The following is a 15,761-nucleotide window of genomic DNA, read 5'->3' as shown; positions in this document are numbered from 1 at the left end:
GCCTCAACAGCCCAGCCTAGAGTTTTCCTCAGCGATTTACCAGGTTGAAATGTTATTCTGTACCCAAGACACTGGGAGCGGAGGAGTGCTGGAGATGAAAGGAAGGGTGTTTAACATGGAAGGAGAGAGAAGCGCATGGTGATTACATTCCCTATTCAAACAGAATATATTTGGTTTCACTTGACTCCTGCATGGCACATTATACTGTGAATGTTCATACAAATAGAGTGTGCCAAGCAGTGAGATATTCTTTTCACAAACAAATCAAATATATGTTAAAGCATATCTATTCTGTTCCCTTACTGGTGGAATTTTGGCTGAATATAAGACTGCACTGGGAACTAACCTGGGCCAATCTGTTATTATTACATTTTGGCCAAATGACAGGAGAAACCCAATAACCCAATAACTTAGATCTAGAGTAGCAGAGTAAAACTATCAGCAGTTTGAAGCCATATTCCTGCAACAGATATGGGGTATAATCAGTGAAAGGCTCCTTGAACTTGTAATAAGATTTGTCTTGGCAGGCAGAGTTATCTGAGGATCCCAACAGGCTAGTTCCAGGGGGAGACAGATGCTCCCATCCTCTTCTAAATCTGGACTTTGTCCTGCTTTGATGGAGAGATTAAGCCATGACCAGTGGAGCTTTTGAGGATGAGGACAGTTATTTTGAAAGGTTCCACCTCTCTTAGACCCACTGGGCCACTCATGACAGCCTTGGTGAGTCAACCTGGCCTACCAGTGAGGCCCTGTATGTAATATTAGTTTACCTGGGGGACAGTGTGTGGAGGAAAGGAAGGAGAAGAAGGGGAGAGGCTGGGACAGTTTGAGCTGTAGGGGGCTGTTGGGGCAATGGAAGCCTAGATCATTTCTAATTGGGAGAAGGAGAATAGGGGTGAATAATATAACTGTTTAAACTGCATGGTCCAAATGCCATGGTTGACAATAAAACACACCCTCCGCTTTTCGCTGACTTCTGCAAGCTACAGCAAGGATTGTCGGTGCCAGTTTAATTTGGGCAATAAATTACACTTACTCTCTCAAATGACCACTCTTATGAATCTGTCAAAGGTCTTAAACTAATCTTTTTTGCATTAAGTTTATTTCCCCAAACAAGATCAAATCAATTGAAATCACTTCTCGGTAGATAATCATGTCTTTAATTAACCTCTTTATTAAAAACTGTGAGGAATAAAAGTCACACAACGATTCAAGAGGAATCTGTGGTTAAGAACATGATACCCATGGAGCTTCCTTGGACTAACTCAATTAAAATCTCTGTACACAGACACTTAAAATGGCCGTGCATATGGACCAGGTGGATTTTGATGCTTTCTTCTAATTTCCCCTCAAGTCAAAAATGCAACATATTTAGTCAGACGCTAGTCTGTAGTACTGCTGAGCCTAGTAGGCTGACTCACTGAGGTTAGTGAAAGAACCAAGACATCAATGGCCCGGTATTGTGAGAGGCATTATGACCTAACATAGGGTTGTTGCGGTCATGACATTTTGTCAGGTGGTTATTGTAATGGAAACGACTGCCTGTCTCACGGCAACTGACGTTATTTAACTTAAACTCAGAAGAAAGGAATATGAGTCGGCCTACTGTATGTTATCTGGCTATGCGCCATGCCATAGGCTGTAGGCTTGTTCATTCAGCAGACAAGACTTGCTTACAAGTTCCGTGCCATTATTTTATATGATATGCTTTTATAGTAAGTAGAATGTAACTGAACTTAGCTGAATAAAATAGAAAGGATTTTTTTCCATTCCGGAGCAAGTGCGCATTTGAAGTGGCTATGTTGTGTGTAAAATTGATCATTGAAACAGGTCACAAACACTAGATTGACAGTTATTTGGCAACTTTAGTTGTGGATGATACAAACCTTAGAATGTCTTATAAATCAAAACATATATGGCTGCATAGTGCAACTATAGGCTATTTGTCTGCTTCTAACTCACCCTCTCAAACACATAGATCCCCTGAACGCAGCTCACTCTCCAGATCCCAATCACCTGAATTCCGATCACCTGTTCACACACCTTTATGTTATTATCACACACTATGTAGTTCAGTTCTTTGCACCCCATCATTGTGAGGTATTGTTTGTTTTGTGACACTTCTATTCGGGGCTCTGTTTTTCCCATAATTTACTCCTCTCGTGTATGGTAGTTTTTGCCTGCCTCACTAACGAAGCCTTTTGCCTATTCCTGCCTGTACTTTAGCCTATCGGATTTAATGTTATCAACCTGCTGCCTGATCTCTCGGATGACGTTACTAGCCTTTTCCCTGCCTGTACTGTTGCCTTTTTGGACCCCCTGTGTATGAACGTCTGCCTGCCCCTGGATCCAGCTACCTGCCTCCTCCTGTGGTCCTTTACAATAAACTCCTGCTGCGCACCCTGCGCTTGAAACCAGCTCTCTGTCTCCCATCATGTTCATTACACTATTGATGATTTAAGAAAGTCGCAAAAAAAGCTTGAGCTCTGTTCCTTGCCTCAGGCTGCACAGCTGTTCTCTCATCAAGTGATCATATTTTCACCCATCTGACTATTCTCAATTTAATATTGTCTTTATTAATATGTGACCTGTTTCAGGAAACTAGGCGTATGTCACGGGTCACTACTTCACACAAGAGCCATTTGAACTTAATTTTTTAAAATCAAAATGCGTTTTTTTGGCAGAAATGTCTTCAAAAAACATGTCAACTTTCATGTGCCTTAACAAGTTAATAACAAACGTGTATGCCATCTGTAAATACGAATACATTGATACATTACGAGCCTAATTGGTTTAGCCACAGAACAAGTCAGCAACCTTCCCGCTAGCCATGATTAGCTGAGACAATGAGTGGCATGGACATGCCCAAGAGATGAGTTTGGATTGGTCTGCCATATACCATGCTTCTGTCTGTTTGAGCTGGTTAGTATATTTAGGTAATCCTGTCTAACGCGGCTTTTTAAAAATATATATTGCTTAGTAGAACTGCATAAGTGTTGCGCTCCACATTCTGGAGGACAGAGTTTTGAAATCAGTGGAATTACAGTATGATAGTTAACTTAGGGCTAGGCCCCTTTTAATGTAAATTTCCGCCTGAATGACGTGACCAAAGTAAACCAGCTGTTGCTCAGGCCCTGAAGCCAGGATGTGCATATAATTGGTACCATTGGAAAGAAAACACTTTGAAGTTTGTAGAAATGTTAAAATAATGTTGGAGAATATACACGTGACCATATTTTAGCGCCCCAAAAATGAACACTTCCAGTTCAACTGTAATATGAATACCACTGTAAATCACAATTTCTCCGCTTTCCAGCTAAATCAATGACGGGACCTTCATGCTGCCCTTCTCTGCATGATTGAAGAAGGCAATGGCGCTCTGCCTGATTTTTTTTTTAATTGAGGAGGGGGAAGCGAAGGCTACTGAGTAATAGTGACATTTGGAGATATGTCCAACTTATTACCTCTAAAATGTTAATAAAACACTATAAAGAGCGTATAAGGTGTCATTACATACCTAGTTGAAGGTTTGTGTTGAATTTGAATAGGGTTTTTAGGGTGATGCTAAAGTTATCTTCACAAGTATACCGCGGCTGTCGCGGCTTTTGAGAGTCATGATGGCTTGCAGCGATGACACAGAAAATGTATGCATTCAGTTGTACAATTGACTAGGTATCCCCCTTTCCCTGTCCCTTGGTGGAAAGCATTACCCCTGGTAGAAAGAAGCTGTATGGAGGGCAATGTGCTGAGTAATGCCATACGTGACGTCATTATACATCACAATGTATTGTACAGGGTCAGAGGGGTCAGTTTATTAAACTTTTCTCGAATACTATTGGTCTGTTAACCATGTCAATCAACACTTGAATAGAAACGTAGTTTACACCCAACACAGTCGCTACAGTCCAATTAGTTTTCATTGCAGCCTCGTTTAAATGCCGCGGGAACGCAAAAACTGTACGGAACAGTGTTAGCTTCCGTTACATCTTCAAACTAAGGGCAACCATGGCATCCGAGATGTATATGGGTAAGATAGTCTAGCAAGCTACATTTTTAGATATTATACATTTCTAATTTTGACAAAGTTGTTTTCATTTCAAGTTAAAGTGTACTGTTAGCTAGCTAGCTAACGTTACTGGCTGGCTCACTCTCTAACATTACGCATATGATCGTATTATTTGTATCTCAGAGCCATTTGCTTGGCTAGTTTTAGCCTACTGTTAGATTGCTAATATTGAACCTGGTTGGTTAGGTCCCTGCAGATCCATGCAGGGTAGTAAAGTCATGAGTTGGGATTATGGTTCATTGTTTAACTAGCGAGCTACATGTCTTAACGAAAGACTCCACTATGCAAGTATGCATTTCAATAGAATGTCACAACGACAACTGTTGACAGACGTAGCTGTTAAATTCGCTCTGGATATCTACTCCAATTTCAGACCAAGGGTAATATAGTGTAGCTAGCTACATTTTCAGATATTACATATTTCTAATTTTGACATAAAGTATTTTAGTTTCAAGTTAAAGTGTACTGTTAGCTAGCTAGCTAACATTAGCTGGCTGGCACATGTTGGGGAATAATCAGAATTAGGTGGTAACATAGGTAAGATGTTTTATATTCATCATATGTTTGTAAGTTACTTCTCATCAGAATGTTATTTTTGCATAATACTGTGGCAGGGTTGCAGTATCTGTTCTATGTCAGGACTAAGTTGCTTGGGCTGCGGAGATGGGAGAGGTCAAGGTGTCATCATGTGTAAACATATCTTTTGCTCCACTGCTCCAAAATGCAGCTGTTTCAGCCTACCTTAGTGCTTTCTGTGATGGTGGGGCAGTCAGTGGAAAATACGAAGCGTAGGGGTTGGTAATGTTCTCTAGTTGTGCAGGGATTGGCTCAGTGTTCTATCACTCATGGGGACACTACGTCACCGCCAAATGTAAGGGTAGAGCTTGAAAATTCAAGCTCTGTGGGTGCTGCCATAGAGTCACATTAGAAGTGCCCATCTAACATGCTGACCAGACCGGACACGTCGCGTGCGCGAGCGTCGCAAATTAAATTTAGAAATCCATGTTATGCAATTATTGCACCCACACTGCTCGCGTGCGCCAACGAGCGTCTGCGACACTAAGGGCTAAAATAGAACTCATTCCTAATTCTGACGCAGATCGCGCTGAAAGTCCTGCCTCTCCCATCTCCTCATTGGTTTATAGAAACAGGTACCCATGTGCCATCTCCTCATTTGTTATACCCACGTGGGTGACTGAAAGACGAGCTGTTTTGCCGGTAGTTGTGGTAATACAATGAAAGTTTAGATGCGATTACCATATAAATTATACGATGAAAAAACCTGGAAGGAGGAGAGATGACTAGAAACGATTCGGTTGGCCGTTTTATGGATTAATTGTCGGAGTAGAGGTCCTTGTGCATTTCAGGTAAAATAACAACTCAATGATTATATCCCAGGAAAAATTAGCTAGCAACAGCAAGCTAGCTAAATAGGACAAATTAACGTTAGCTAGCAAGTGCAAGCTAGCTAGCTAAATTACCATACATGTTTAATGATTTTTGACCTGTCCCCAAATTAATGTCATTGGTTCAGAGTTTGTTTTGATATTTTAACCTGCGTGTCGTGATCGCGTTTGGAGTGGGGGGGCAAAATACATTTATGCACGATAGCGCACGATAGCGCACTATAGCGCACGATGGTGCACGCGCGCAGCAAGGTTTGGGTTCCGTATTAGAAAGCTCAAGGTCATTGGCTACAGATACAATTACGTCAAATCACATTATATCTACAATAGCTTTGATTGGACTGATCATGTCAATATCATACTTTCAAAATATTAGCTAGTAGACATCATCATGAATAAAGTCAACAATGTAATGTACTGGCAAATGCTTTTTAATCCATGTTAAATGAAGAGAAATAATGAAGATAAATTATATATAAAACATATCAGTGCTCATCGACCATTGAACATAAACATTACACAAGTTGGAAATAGCAAATTCAACAAATAGTGGTTTGGAAGGAATTAGTGGTTGACTGCAAGCATTGCAAAGCAATCACAAGCCTGCTATTCAGTGGGGTGGGTGTGTGGTTCCAAGTCTGGGATTAAGAGTCTCTTTTCCAAGCTTAAACGGATAAACATTCAACATTGGCCATGCTGTCAATCCAGCATGACTTATGCCACGCCAAAACAACTGGAAACTCAGAACTGGGAAATCTGACTTCAGTGGGTTCAAGACAGCTGAGAACTCTGAAAGAAGCTCTGACTGAGAAAATATGTTTTGAATGGTCATCCAACTCGGAATTGCAAGTCTGGAAATTGCGCCTCTTTCTAGAGCTCCGACGTGAAGATCACTGACGAATATTGTAATTGCTTTCATTGTCTGCTTATAGGCCCCCATTATTTAAGCTACGGTTCTGACTTGGTGTACATTGAGAATATTGTAAGAAAGGCCCATTTTCTGAATTCTGATGCTGTACATTTCAAAAGTGATGAACAAATAGTTATATTGAGTACTTCAGTCCTAGCTAGCTTATTAAATGTCTTAATCAAAATTACAGATGGCCTCTTATCAGCTCGTCGTCCCCTTATGCCATAGTTTGTACATCGCAATTGTTTTTAGAACCCACATTTGTTTAAGCAAGTTAGCCATGATTTTTTTATAGGCTGTAAATTAGGCTGAATGAACTGTCTTGCTGCCAGACAAGGCTCCACTGATAACTAGGTGTGTTAGTGGTTATGGTGTTGGGACAGCTTTATATAGGCACATTGTTTGTCAGCGTTATAGAGCATTAAATGTATTGTTTATGGTTGAGTTGTGGCATTTCGTATTTATTTTACTAGGCAACTCAGTTAAGAAAATGTCTTATTTTCAATGATGGCCTAGGAACAATGGGTTAACTGCCTTGTTCAGGGGCAGAATGACAGATTTTTACCTTGTCAGCTCAAGGATTTGATCTTACAACCTTTACGGTTTCTAGTCCAACACTCTAACCCCTAGGCTACCTGCCGCTTTGCTGGCATGCATAGTAAAAAAAAATGTGGGGGGTTGCACCAACAAGATTTACATGCTAAAATCACCACTGAATGGCACAATCATTATTTGAATTCAGGTTCTTGTTTTTTTTGGCTTGGGCTCATATATAGGGCTATGCATATGCACTAATATGCCAATGGGGGTTTTGAATTAATCATCACCTTAGAAAGTGCTGTCCATTTCGTTGTTAGGCTTTGAAACAACATCCATAATGACAATGTTTTTCAATCACGTTCAACCTTTTGTTGTTCTCCCCTCTCTCTCCAGATGACATCTCGCGTCTTGTGACGGCCGGCCGCCCAACAACCTGCCCGCTTGACCCTATCCCCTCCTCTCTTCTCCAGACCATCTCCGGTGACCTTCTCCCTTACCTCACCTCGCTCATCAACTCATCCCCTGAACGTCCCTCCCGTCTTCAAGAGAGCGAGAGTTGCACCCCTTCTGAAAAAACCTACACTCGATCCCTCCGATGTCAACAACTACAGACCAGTATCCCTTCTTTCTTTTCTCTCCAAAACTCTTGAACGTGCCGTCCTTGGCCAGCTCTCCCGCTATCTCTCTCAGAATGACCTTCTTGATCCAAATCAGTCAGGTTTCAAGACTAGTCATTCAACTGAGACTGCTCTTCTCTGTATCACGGAGGCGTCCGCACTGCTAAAGCTAACTCTCTCTCCTCTGCTCTCATCCTTCTAGACCTATCGGCTGCCTTCGATACTGTGAACCATCAGATCCTCCTCTCCACCCTCTCCGAGTTGGGCATCTCAGCGCGCGCCCACGCTTGGATTGCGTCCTACCTGACAGGTCGCTCCTACCAGGTGGCGTGGCGAGAATCCGTCTCCTCACCACGTGCTCTCACCACTGGTGTCCCCCAGGGCTCTGTTCTAGGCCCTCTCCTATTCTCGCTATACACCAAGTCACTTGGCTCTGTCATAACCTCACATGGTCTCTCCTATCATTGCTATGCAGACGACACACAATTAATTTTCTCCTTTCCCCCTTCTGACGACCAGGTGGCATCGCATCTCTGCATGTCTGGCAGACATATCAGTGTGGATGACGGATCATCACCTCAAGCTGAACCTGAGCTGCTCTTCCTCCCGGGAAGGACTGCCCGTTCCATGATCTCGCCATCACGGTTGACAACTCCATTGTGTCCTCGTCCCAGAGCGCTAAGAACCTTGGCGTGATCCTGGACAACACCCTGTCGTTCTCAAATAACATCAAGGCGGTGGCCCGTTCCTGTAGGTTCATGCTCTACAACATCCGCAGAGTACGACTCTGCCTCACACAGGAAGCGGCGCAGGTCCTAATCCAGGCACTTGTCATCTCCCGTCTGGATTACTGCAACTCGCTGTTGGCTGGGCTCCCTGCCTGTGCCATTAAACCCCTACAACTCATCCAGAACGCCGCAGCCCGTCTGGTGTTCAACCTTCCCAAGTTCTCTCACGTCACCCCGCTCCTCCGCTCTCTCCACTGGCTTCCAGTTGAAGCTCGCATCCGCTACAAGACCATGGTGCTTGCCACGGAGCTGTGAGGGGAACGGCACCTCACTACCTCCAGGCTCTGATCAGGCCCTACACCCAAACAAGGGCACTGCGTTCATCCACCTCTGGCCTGCTCGCCTCCCTACCACTGAGGAGTACAGTTCCCGCTCAGCCCAGTCAAAACTGTTCGCTGCTCTGGCCCCCAATGGTGGAACAAACTCCCTCACGACGCCAGGACAGCGGAGTCAATCACCACCTTCCGGAGACACCTGAAACCCCACCTCTTTAAGGAATACCTAGGATAGGATAAAGTAATCCTTCCCCCCCTAAAAGACCTAGATGCACTATTGTAAAGTGGCTGTTCCACTGGATGTCATAAGGTGAAAGCACCAATTTGTAAGTCGCTCTGGATAAGAGCGTCTGCTAAATGACTTAAATGTAAATGTAAATGTTGAATTTCTTTCTTCAAATTGATCAAGCACATTGAGGTGAGATTAAAAGAAAGATACTGTTTGATCTGCTTTTCAATTGTATTTGCATTGATGTCAGAGTGGTTAGAGGGACAATAGAGCCATGAGTACCAGGCCATTAGTGACATGATGGTCGGTAGTGAGTTGTGTACTACCAAAGCATGTCCAAAGTGCATAAAAGCAGATTACCGTGCCTTAACGGTCACGTGGAATTTTACTGTGGTCATGACCTGTGACCTCCAGTGTGGCAGAAATACGGTCACCATAACAGCCCTACTCATGACTGCCGGCGTGGTGGTAATATTGTCACCGCAACAGCCCTACTCTAGCAAACATACACAAATTAAATAAACAACTCTTCCTTTCAAACTGTTTTTTACCTTTCTTTTATCCCACTGTACAGTACACACACCCACATATTGTGCACTCACCAATGAAAGGAGATAGACAGCTATTGAGAATAAATGTCATATTTTTCAAGGACCTTTTTCCTGTGCCTCTGTTATATTCCAGAGGGCATTTTATCACTTCATCATGAAGGCAGGACATATCTGCTTTGATAGGACTGTACTAGCTTAACCATTATGTTCTGTTGGGGGGAGTTTCAACCTGGTCTCAGAGCATTTCGTATTATTCTGAATGTAAATCTGTCACACTCCATTTAGAATGATAGATTACGTTTTGCATGGTATGTATTAATTTGTGGATGTCCATCCCCCATTCCATATTTTATGTTATGTTACAAATTGGCAAAACATACAATATGTTACGAATTTGCAAAAAGTTTTATATTTTACGAATTCTAGCTAGGTGGCTAACGTTAGCTAGCTGGCTAACATTAGCGAGGTTTTAAGGTTAGGGTTAGGGTTAGCTACAATGGTTAGGGTTAGGGGAAGAGTTAGCTAACCTGCGAAGTAGTTGCAAAGTAGCTAAAATTAGTAAGTAGTTGAAAAGTTGATATTTTGCTAAAATGCTCAAATTGTCTATGATAAGATTCAAATCCGCATCCTTTGGTATGCTAGACATTTGCATTATATGCTCCCCATCCCCCAACCAGCCACCCTACTTTCATTTTTGCCTTATGTAACAATCTGTCTTATGTAACCATACCAAACATAACACAATGTACATTTTACATTGTTAAGTCTAGTCTATAAAACCAGGCTGTGAGTTTAGGTGTGATGAATAGAGAGACCATCCACAGTTAGCGACAGATTGATTTCTTCAGAAACTGGCATTGAGATAGTAAGTGTTTATATTACAACACGGTAATCAAACTGAGAAAGATTACTGATTTGAACCTTCCCCCTTTACAGCCTATGCACTTTTGATACTTGTGAAGAGACAATGCCCTTTAATGTTCATGTTTATCGTATCAAATATGAATGTAGACCTGAAACCATGAAAACAAATAGGTGCAATGACTATTTCCGAAGTTTGTGTTTAGTTCTCATTAGATGATTTTAAGGAAAGGTTCTTACTCGGATCAGATAAGATGGAGTCAGTCTTCGGCAGGAACTGGTCGCAGCGTATACCTTGGTAGCCTTCTTTACACCTGTAAATAAAAATACATGTCAGTCAACACATTGTGAACTTGGGGTGAAGCAAGGGTTTGATACATTTGGTTAAAGGTTATAGTAGATTGCTGACAAGTGAATATGCTGTTTCATGTATCGTTCAAGCTCAAGCGCAACTCTATTATATCTGTGTCAGATGGCCAGGAGCATTAAAAAAATGCATTGAATCCATCTTCCTTTTCTATTTGCTCACTCTTTCCCTCTTGCCCCTTCCACTTCTCAGAAGCTCTCAGCCCTAATCCCAGTGTCAGGCAGTAACTTACTATAGAAACATGTTCTCAGGACCAACCTCTGAAGCACACACAGATTGCATATAATGCATGACCTTTCCACACAGAGCATAAAAACTGCATATACACTAAGGGGCTTACACCAGGTCTAGGTTTGACATATCCAAGCTCGAGCAATCCTCTAAGGGCTCAGAGCTTGTTTAAACTCAGCTTCTTTTGTCTAAATTATTTTGGGTGCTAAAAGCTTCATTTTCAGTCATTAGGCAGACATGCTATTTCACACATAGTCATGCATTAAACCTATGCATTGATAAATATGAAAATGTGCCCACACCCAGACTGAGTAAAGCACGATTCATGAACATTTCTATAAAGCTATGCAAATTAAGTCAGGGTTGTGGCCCGATCACATATCATATATTATATGAGTCACATTTGTTCAGCATTAGACATTTCCCAATGCCCAGCAGCCAAAAGGAGGAGGTTCATTTTCTGAAGCCTCATACTGATGGAGACTATCCCCAATCAGTTATTACATTCCTACCAGGATCAGAGAACATAATATGAAACTTGCAAACCGGTGACTTGTAACAAAAATGTATTTTTCATTCTCTGGAATCTCTTGGTCAATCAGCAGTTCCCCTGACAGCCATTAGGACCAATTGTGCAAGCGAGAGTGAGCAAGACGCTGTGATTAAAGAGCCTAAAAAAAACAGGGGGTGGTAAAGAGGAGAGAGACAGAGAGATTAGAGCTTAATTCACATGCATGTGCACACGCACGCACGCACGCGCACACACACACACCACGGTGCACACGACTTCGAAAGATTTAACATGTTATGTGAATGTTAGCAACCTGCTGGGCCCATGTTATCATTCAGTCCACTCCGATTCCTTGAGAGAGGTGCAACACAATAAAACGGCAGGGTGTTTTAAATGGGCCCAGCAGGTTGCTTAGCAAGCAGGTGTATCTACGTAATTATTATTTCTCTCTATCTTTTCTAATGTCTGTCTGTTTTGGACCCACGACCAAACAATGTAAATGTTTTCTCTGGTGAATGCATGAGAATGATATAAGAATCGGTATCCTTTGAATGTATATTTGTGTATGGTCATTGTATTTATTTGTATAATGGGAAATGTATGTGCATATATTTTTGTGGATTATGTAAATGTATTTTTCCTTGGCCATAATTACATTTTCGGTCCCACTATTCTCATGGCAGGCCCGTCTCCTGCCTGTATCTCTGTCAAGTTGCCATACTCTCTCCTACTCCCACTTGGCACAGTTTCCTGCCACTGCGTTTCTCGCCTGAAAACCTGCACCAGAATATTCATTAGGCTCTGGGACAAGTAAATGGAAATGTGAATGTTTCTCTGAAGGAGGCAGAAGGTATTGAGAGCAGCTCTGGTTTTAATTAGTGTCACAGTCATTCATTAGCAGTAACAAATAGGGGAGGGGGTTTGTAGAACGAGTTGTACATATCACTAACCAATGGAGCCTGATGCACAAAGCTCAGTAGACAGGAAATAAATATAAATACAAGGCCTCAAGCTGTCAGGTTTAGCCGAAGATGTGGAGAACACACACATCACAACATATGCAGGGCATCAACAGACTCAAGGAGCACCGCAAGTCACACTGAAATTGAAAAGTTCAGATGTTGACATATGGAAAACAATTCTGTGTAGTATGAAACAATATACTCCAGTCTACTGTACTATCATACAGTATTGTATTACAGTGTATAATTTCTTGTTGTTCAGATCTTTTCATGACTTCAAAATGGTATGACAATATTGCGTTTTATCATAGCATAGCCTACAATTATGATTTAGCCTATTAAAGCACTAAAGAACATTCATTGGATTGGTAGAATACTTGTATTCAATTTCCATTACGAAATGGTGGACACTGGGAAATGTCAGTTTAGTTTGATCTGGTGAAAAGAACATTTAGCCTGGTTAGCATCTGAGCGCTTTGTGCTGCTCTAGACAGTGGGCCTTTAATTAGGCTGAGGTGGCATAATCCCAGGGGGCTGAGAGGTGTTAGCTTTGAACACTGACTAAAGGAGATAATCTTGTTACACAGAGGTAGCTACACATAGTAACAGATACAAGTTAGGAAGATCTGCTCCTAGCTGTCAGATTCAATCAAACCCGCCTTAGTAATGCTTACACTATAGCCCCCAAGTATACATGCCATATTTCCAAAACTGAAGCATCTGGAGGAGAGACCGCCTAGTGTATGAGTGTGTGAGAAAGAAAGAGAGGGAGAATGTGCATGCGTGCAAGAGAGAGCGAGCAGCAAATCACTTTCTGGCTACTCGTGTACTTTATGCTGTGTATTTTGGTCAATAATACTTCCTCTTTATTGTTTAAGTGCTATTCTGGGTTTGTGTGCCTTTAAAAGACAGGAGACATTCATTGTGCCCCATGATTTAACATCAGATGTTAAAAATCTCAGTGCCAAGCAACACAAAATAGATTATGGATCTAAACCATTTCCACTCATGTTACCGTCTGGACATTTTGTCTGCAGTCGGATGTGCAGCAACTGCCCCGAGTCAAGCGTGAAGGTCTATATAAAGACAGGGCACCACAATACATTTCCTCAACGTTGACAGGACTTTTCAATGATTGTGTAACCTATCAGATTGCAGGCCAATTTTTGAGCGTAACATTTCATTTTGGGCAAAGTGAGCAATGGATATACAGTATATTGTCTTGACTCTGTCCTCTTAGCCACTTCACTTCACAAAACCTTATACTGCATGACCAAGTGGGCTTGACCCAATGCAAGGGTAGCAATAACTGTTAGCCACAAGACTAGTGTTCATTCCCCCTGCGCTCTCAGGTTAGGAGACCTATTGGAACAGTTGGTGCCGAAGAAGAGCCATCATGCTCAACGGGGAAGCTTGACACCTACACAGGGATGACAAGAGTGAGGACAATGACCCCAGCATGAAAGCCGAAGGTCTCACACCTAGCAGTGAGGAATAAAAAGTGGCACACCAAGATGAACAATTCTACATTCCTATCAGAGACGTTTGCCTTTCCAACAGTGAGAGGAGACATTTAACGTTCCATAGATGGCTTGCAGTTGCATCACAAATCACCTAGCAACTGCACCAGGCGCCATGTTAGAATACCAGAGACTACTGTCTAGTGGAAGGAAGCATACCAGCAGGATACCACCCTGCATACCACTGCTGGCTTGCTTCTGAAGCTAAGCAGGGTTTGTCCTGGTCAGTTCCTGGATGGGAGACCAGATGCTGCTGGAAGTGGTGTTGGTGTGCCATTAGTGGGCACTCTTACCTCTGGTCTAAAAAAAATATCCCACTGCCCTGTGTAGGGTGCCGTCTTTCAGATGGGATGTTAAATGGGTCTGCTGACTCTCTGAGGTCATTAAAGATCCCATGGCACTTATCGTAAGAGTAGGGGTGTTAACCCGTGTCCTAACTAAATTCCAAATCTCACCCTCAAACCATCATGGTCACCTAATAATCCCCAGTTTTCAATTGGCTCATTCATCCCCCTCCTCTGCCCCTGTAACTATTCCCTAGGTTGTTGCTGCAAATGAGAACCTGCTCTCAGTCAACTTACCTGGTAAAATAATGGATAAATAAAAAGTCCTCCAATTGTCCACATGGCTGGCTGTGTTGTGCTTCCACTGGAAATATTGGGAAGAGGCAGTGTTTACTTACCTATTCAAGTAAGTAAACATATTTTGAAAATGATCAAAAACAATGTATTATTATCTAGCTAGCTAACAGCCATGGAAGAGGGTGAAAGGATTAGCTAGCAGTTCCAGCTGTCCGAGAAGGGAGAGTAGGCTCCTCTGGATAGGGTAGGTACCTTTGTGGGAGGACAGTTCCAGCCCCTAGCGAGAAAAACTACGAGGACAGGGAAATATCGCAAAATAATATTTAGTGCTGTCTAATTTTAGTATAATGCAGCCTGTTTCTTTGTGATATTTTCTGTCCTCAGATACAGAGCATTGAAACCTTGATTGCAGATAAAAAGGTCCCAATGAATGTCCCAAGAGGGCACAACCTTGTGTCCAACCTACACACAACCTTGTGTACCATGTTTTATATGTGTACCTATGTTAGCAAAGTTTGTAAACAAAAGTGCAGTTTAAAAGTCACACACAGGGGGGCCTCCCGGGTGGCACAGTGGCTAAGGGCCAGCTGTGCCATCAGAGACCCTGGGTGCGCGCCCAGGCTCTGTCGTAACTGGCAGCGACCGGGAGGTCCGTGGGGCGACGCACAATTGGCCTAGCATTGTCCGGGTTAGGGAGGGCTTGGCCGGTAGGGATATCCTTGTCTCATCACGCACCAGCGACTCCTGTGGCGGGCTGGGTGCAGTGCACGCCAACCAAGGTTGCCAGGTGCACAGTGTTTCCTCCAACACATTGGTGCGGCTGGCTTCCAGGTTGGATGCAGTGCGGCTTGGTTGGGTTGTGTATCGGAGGACTCATAACCTTTGTCTCTCCTGAGCCCGTACAGAAGTTGTAGCGATGAGACAATATAATAGCTACTAAAACAATTGGATACCATGAAAAAGGGGTAAAATATATATATATATTTTTAAATTAAAAAGTCACACACAATGTATAAACCTATTACAACACAACCCTACTGGTTGTGCAGGCTTCTGTTCCAGCCCAGCACTAACACACCCTATTCAATTTATAAAACATAATTAGTTGTTAACCAAGTGTGCTACTGCTGGACTGGAATAGAATTCTGCTCACCCAGTAGATCAGGGATCAGTGCAGTGATGTTGGCCACCTCTGGTATTTACTTTTTTTGTTCACCTAAAACTATGCTTCAGTAATAATAGCCTACTTGTTACTAAGACATCTAACCTTTACATATGAGTTAGCTTACTTGTACACTTTGAACTTATATGAAATAGTGTTGATTCTTTGAAGTTACTATGTGTTT

General features: G+C 42.5%; 1 protein-coding gene across 1 annotated transcript in view; it reads right to left on the bottom strand.

The window, feature by feature from the left end:
- The window catches only part of LOC115113161 (pro-neuregulin-3, membrane-bound isoform), a 518,264-nt gene that overhangs the window by 122,711 nt on the left and 379,792 nt on the right, over positions 1–15,761 (bottom strand). The window contains exon 3 of the mRNA XM_029640470.2: positions 10,484–10,557. Coding sequence (XP_029496330.2) covers positions 10,484–10,557 — 74 coding nt within the window. The remainder of the gene's footprint in view (positions 1–10,483; positions 10,558–15,761) is intronic.

This window comes from Oncorhynchus nerka, linkage group LG28 (assembly GCF_034236695.1).
Source record: "Oncorhynchus nerka isolate Pitt River linkage group LG28, Oner_Uvic_2.0, whole genome shotgun sequence".
NCBI lineage: Eukaryota > Metazoa > Chordata > Actinopteri > Salmoniformes > Salmonidae > Oncorhynchus > Oncorhynchus nerka.
This window is presented reverse-complemented; position numbering and strand designations above follow the sequence as displayed.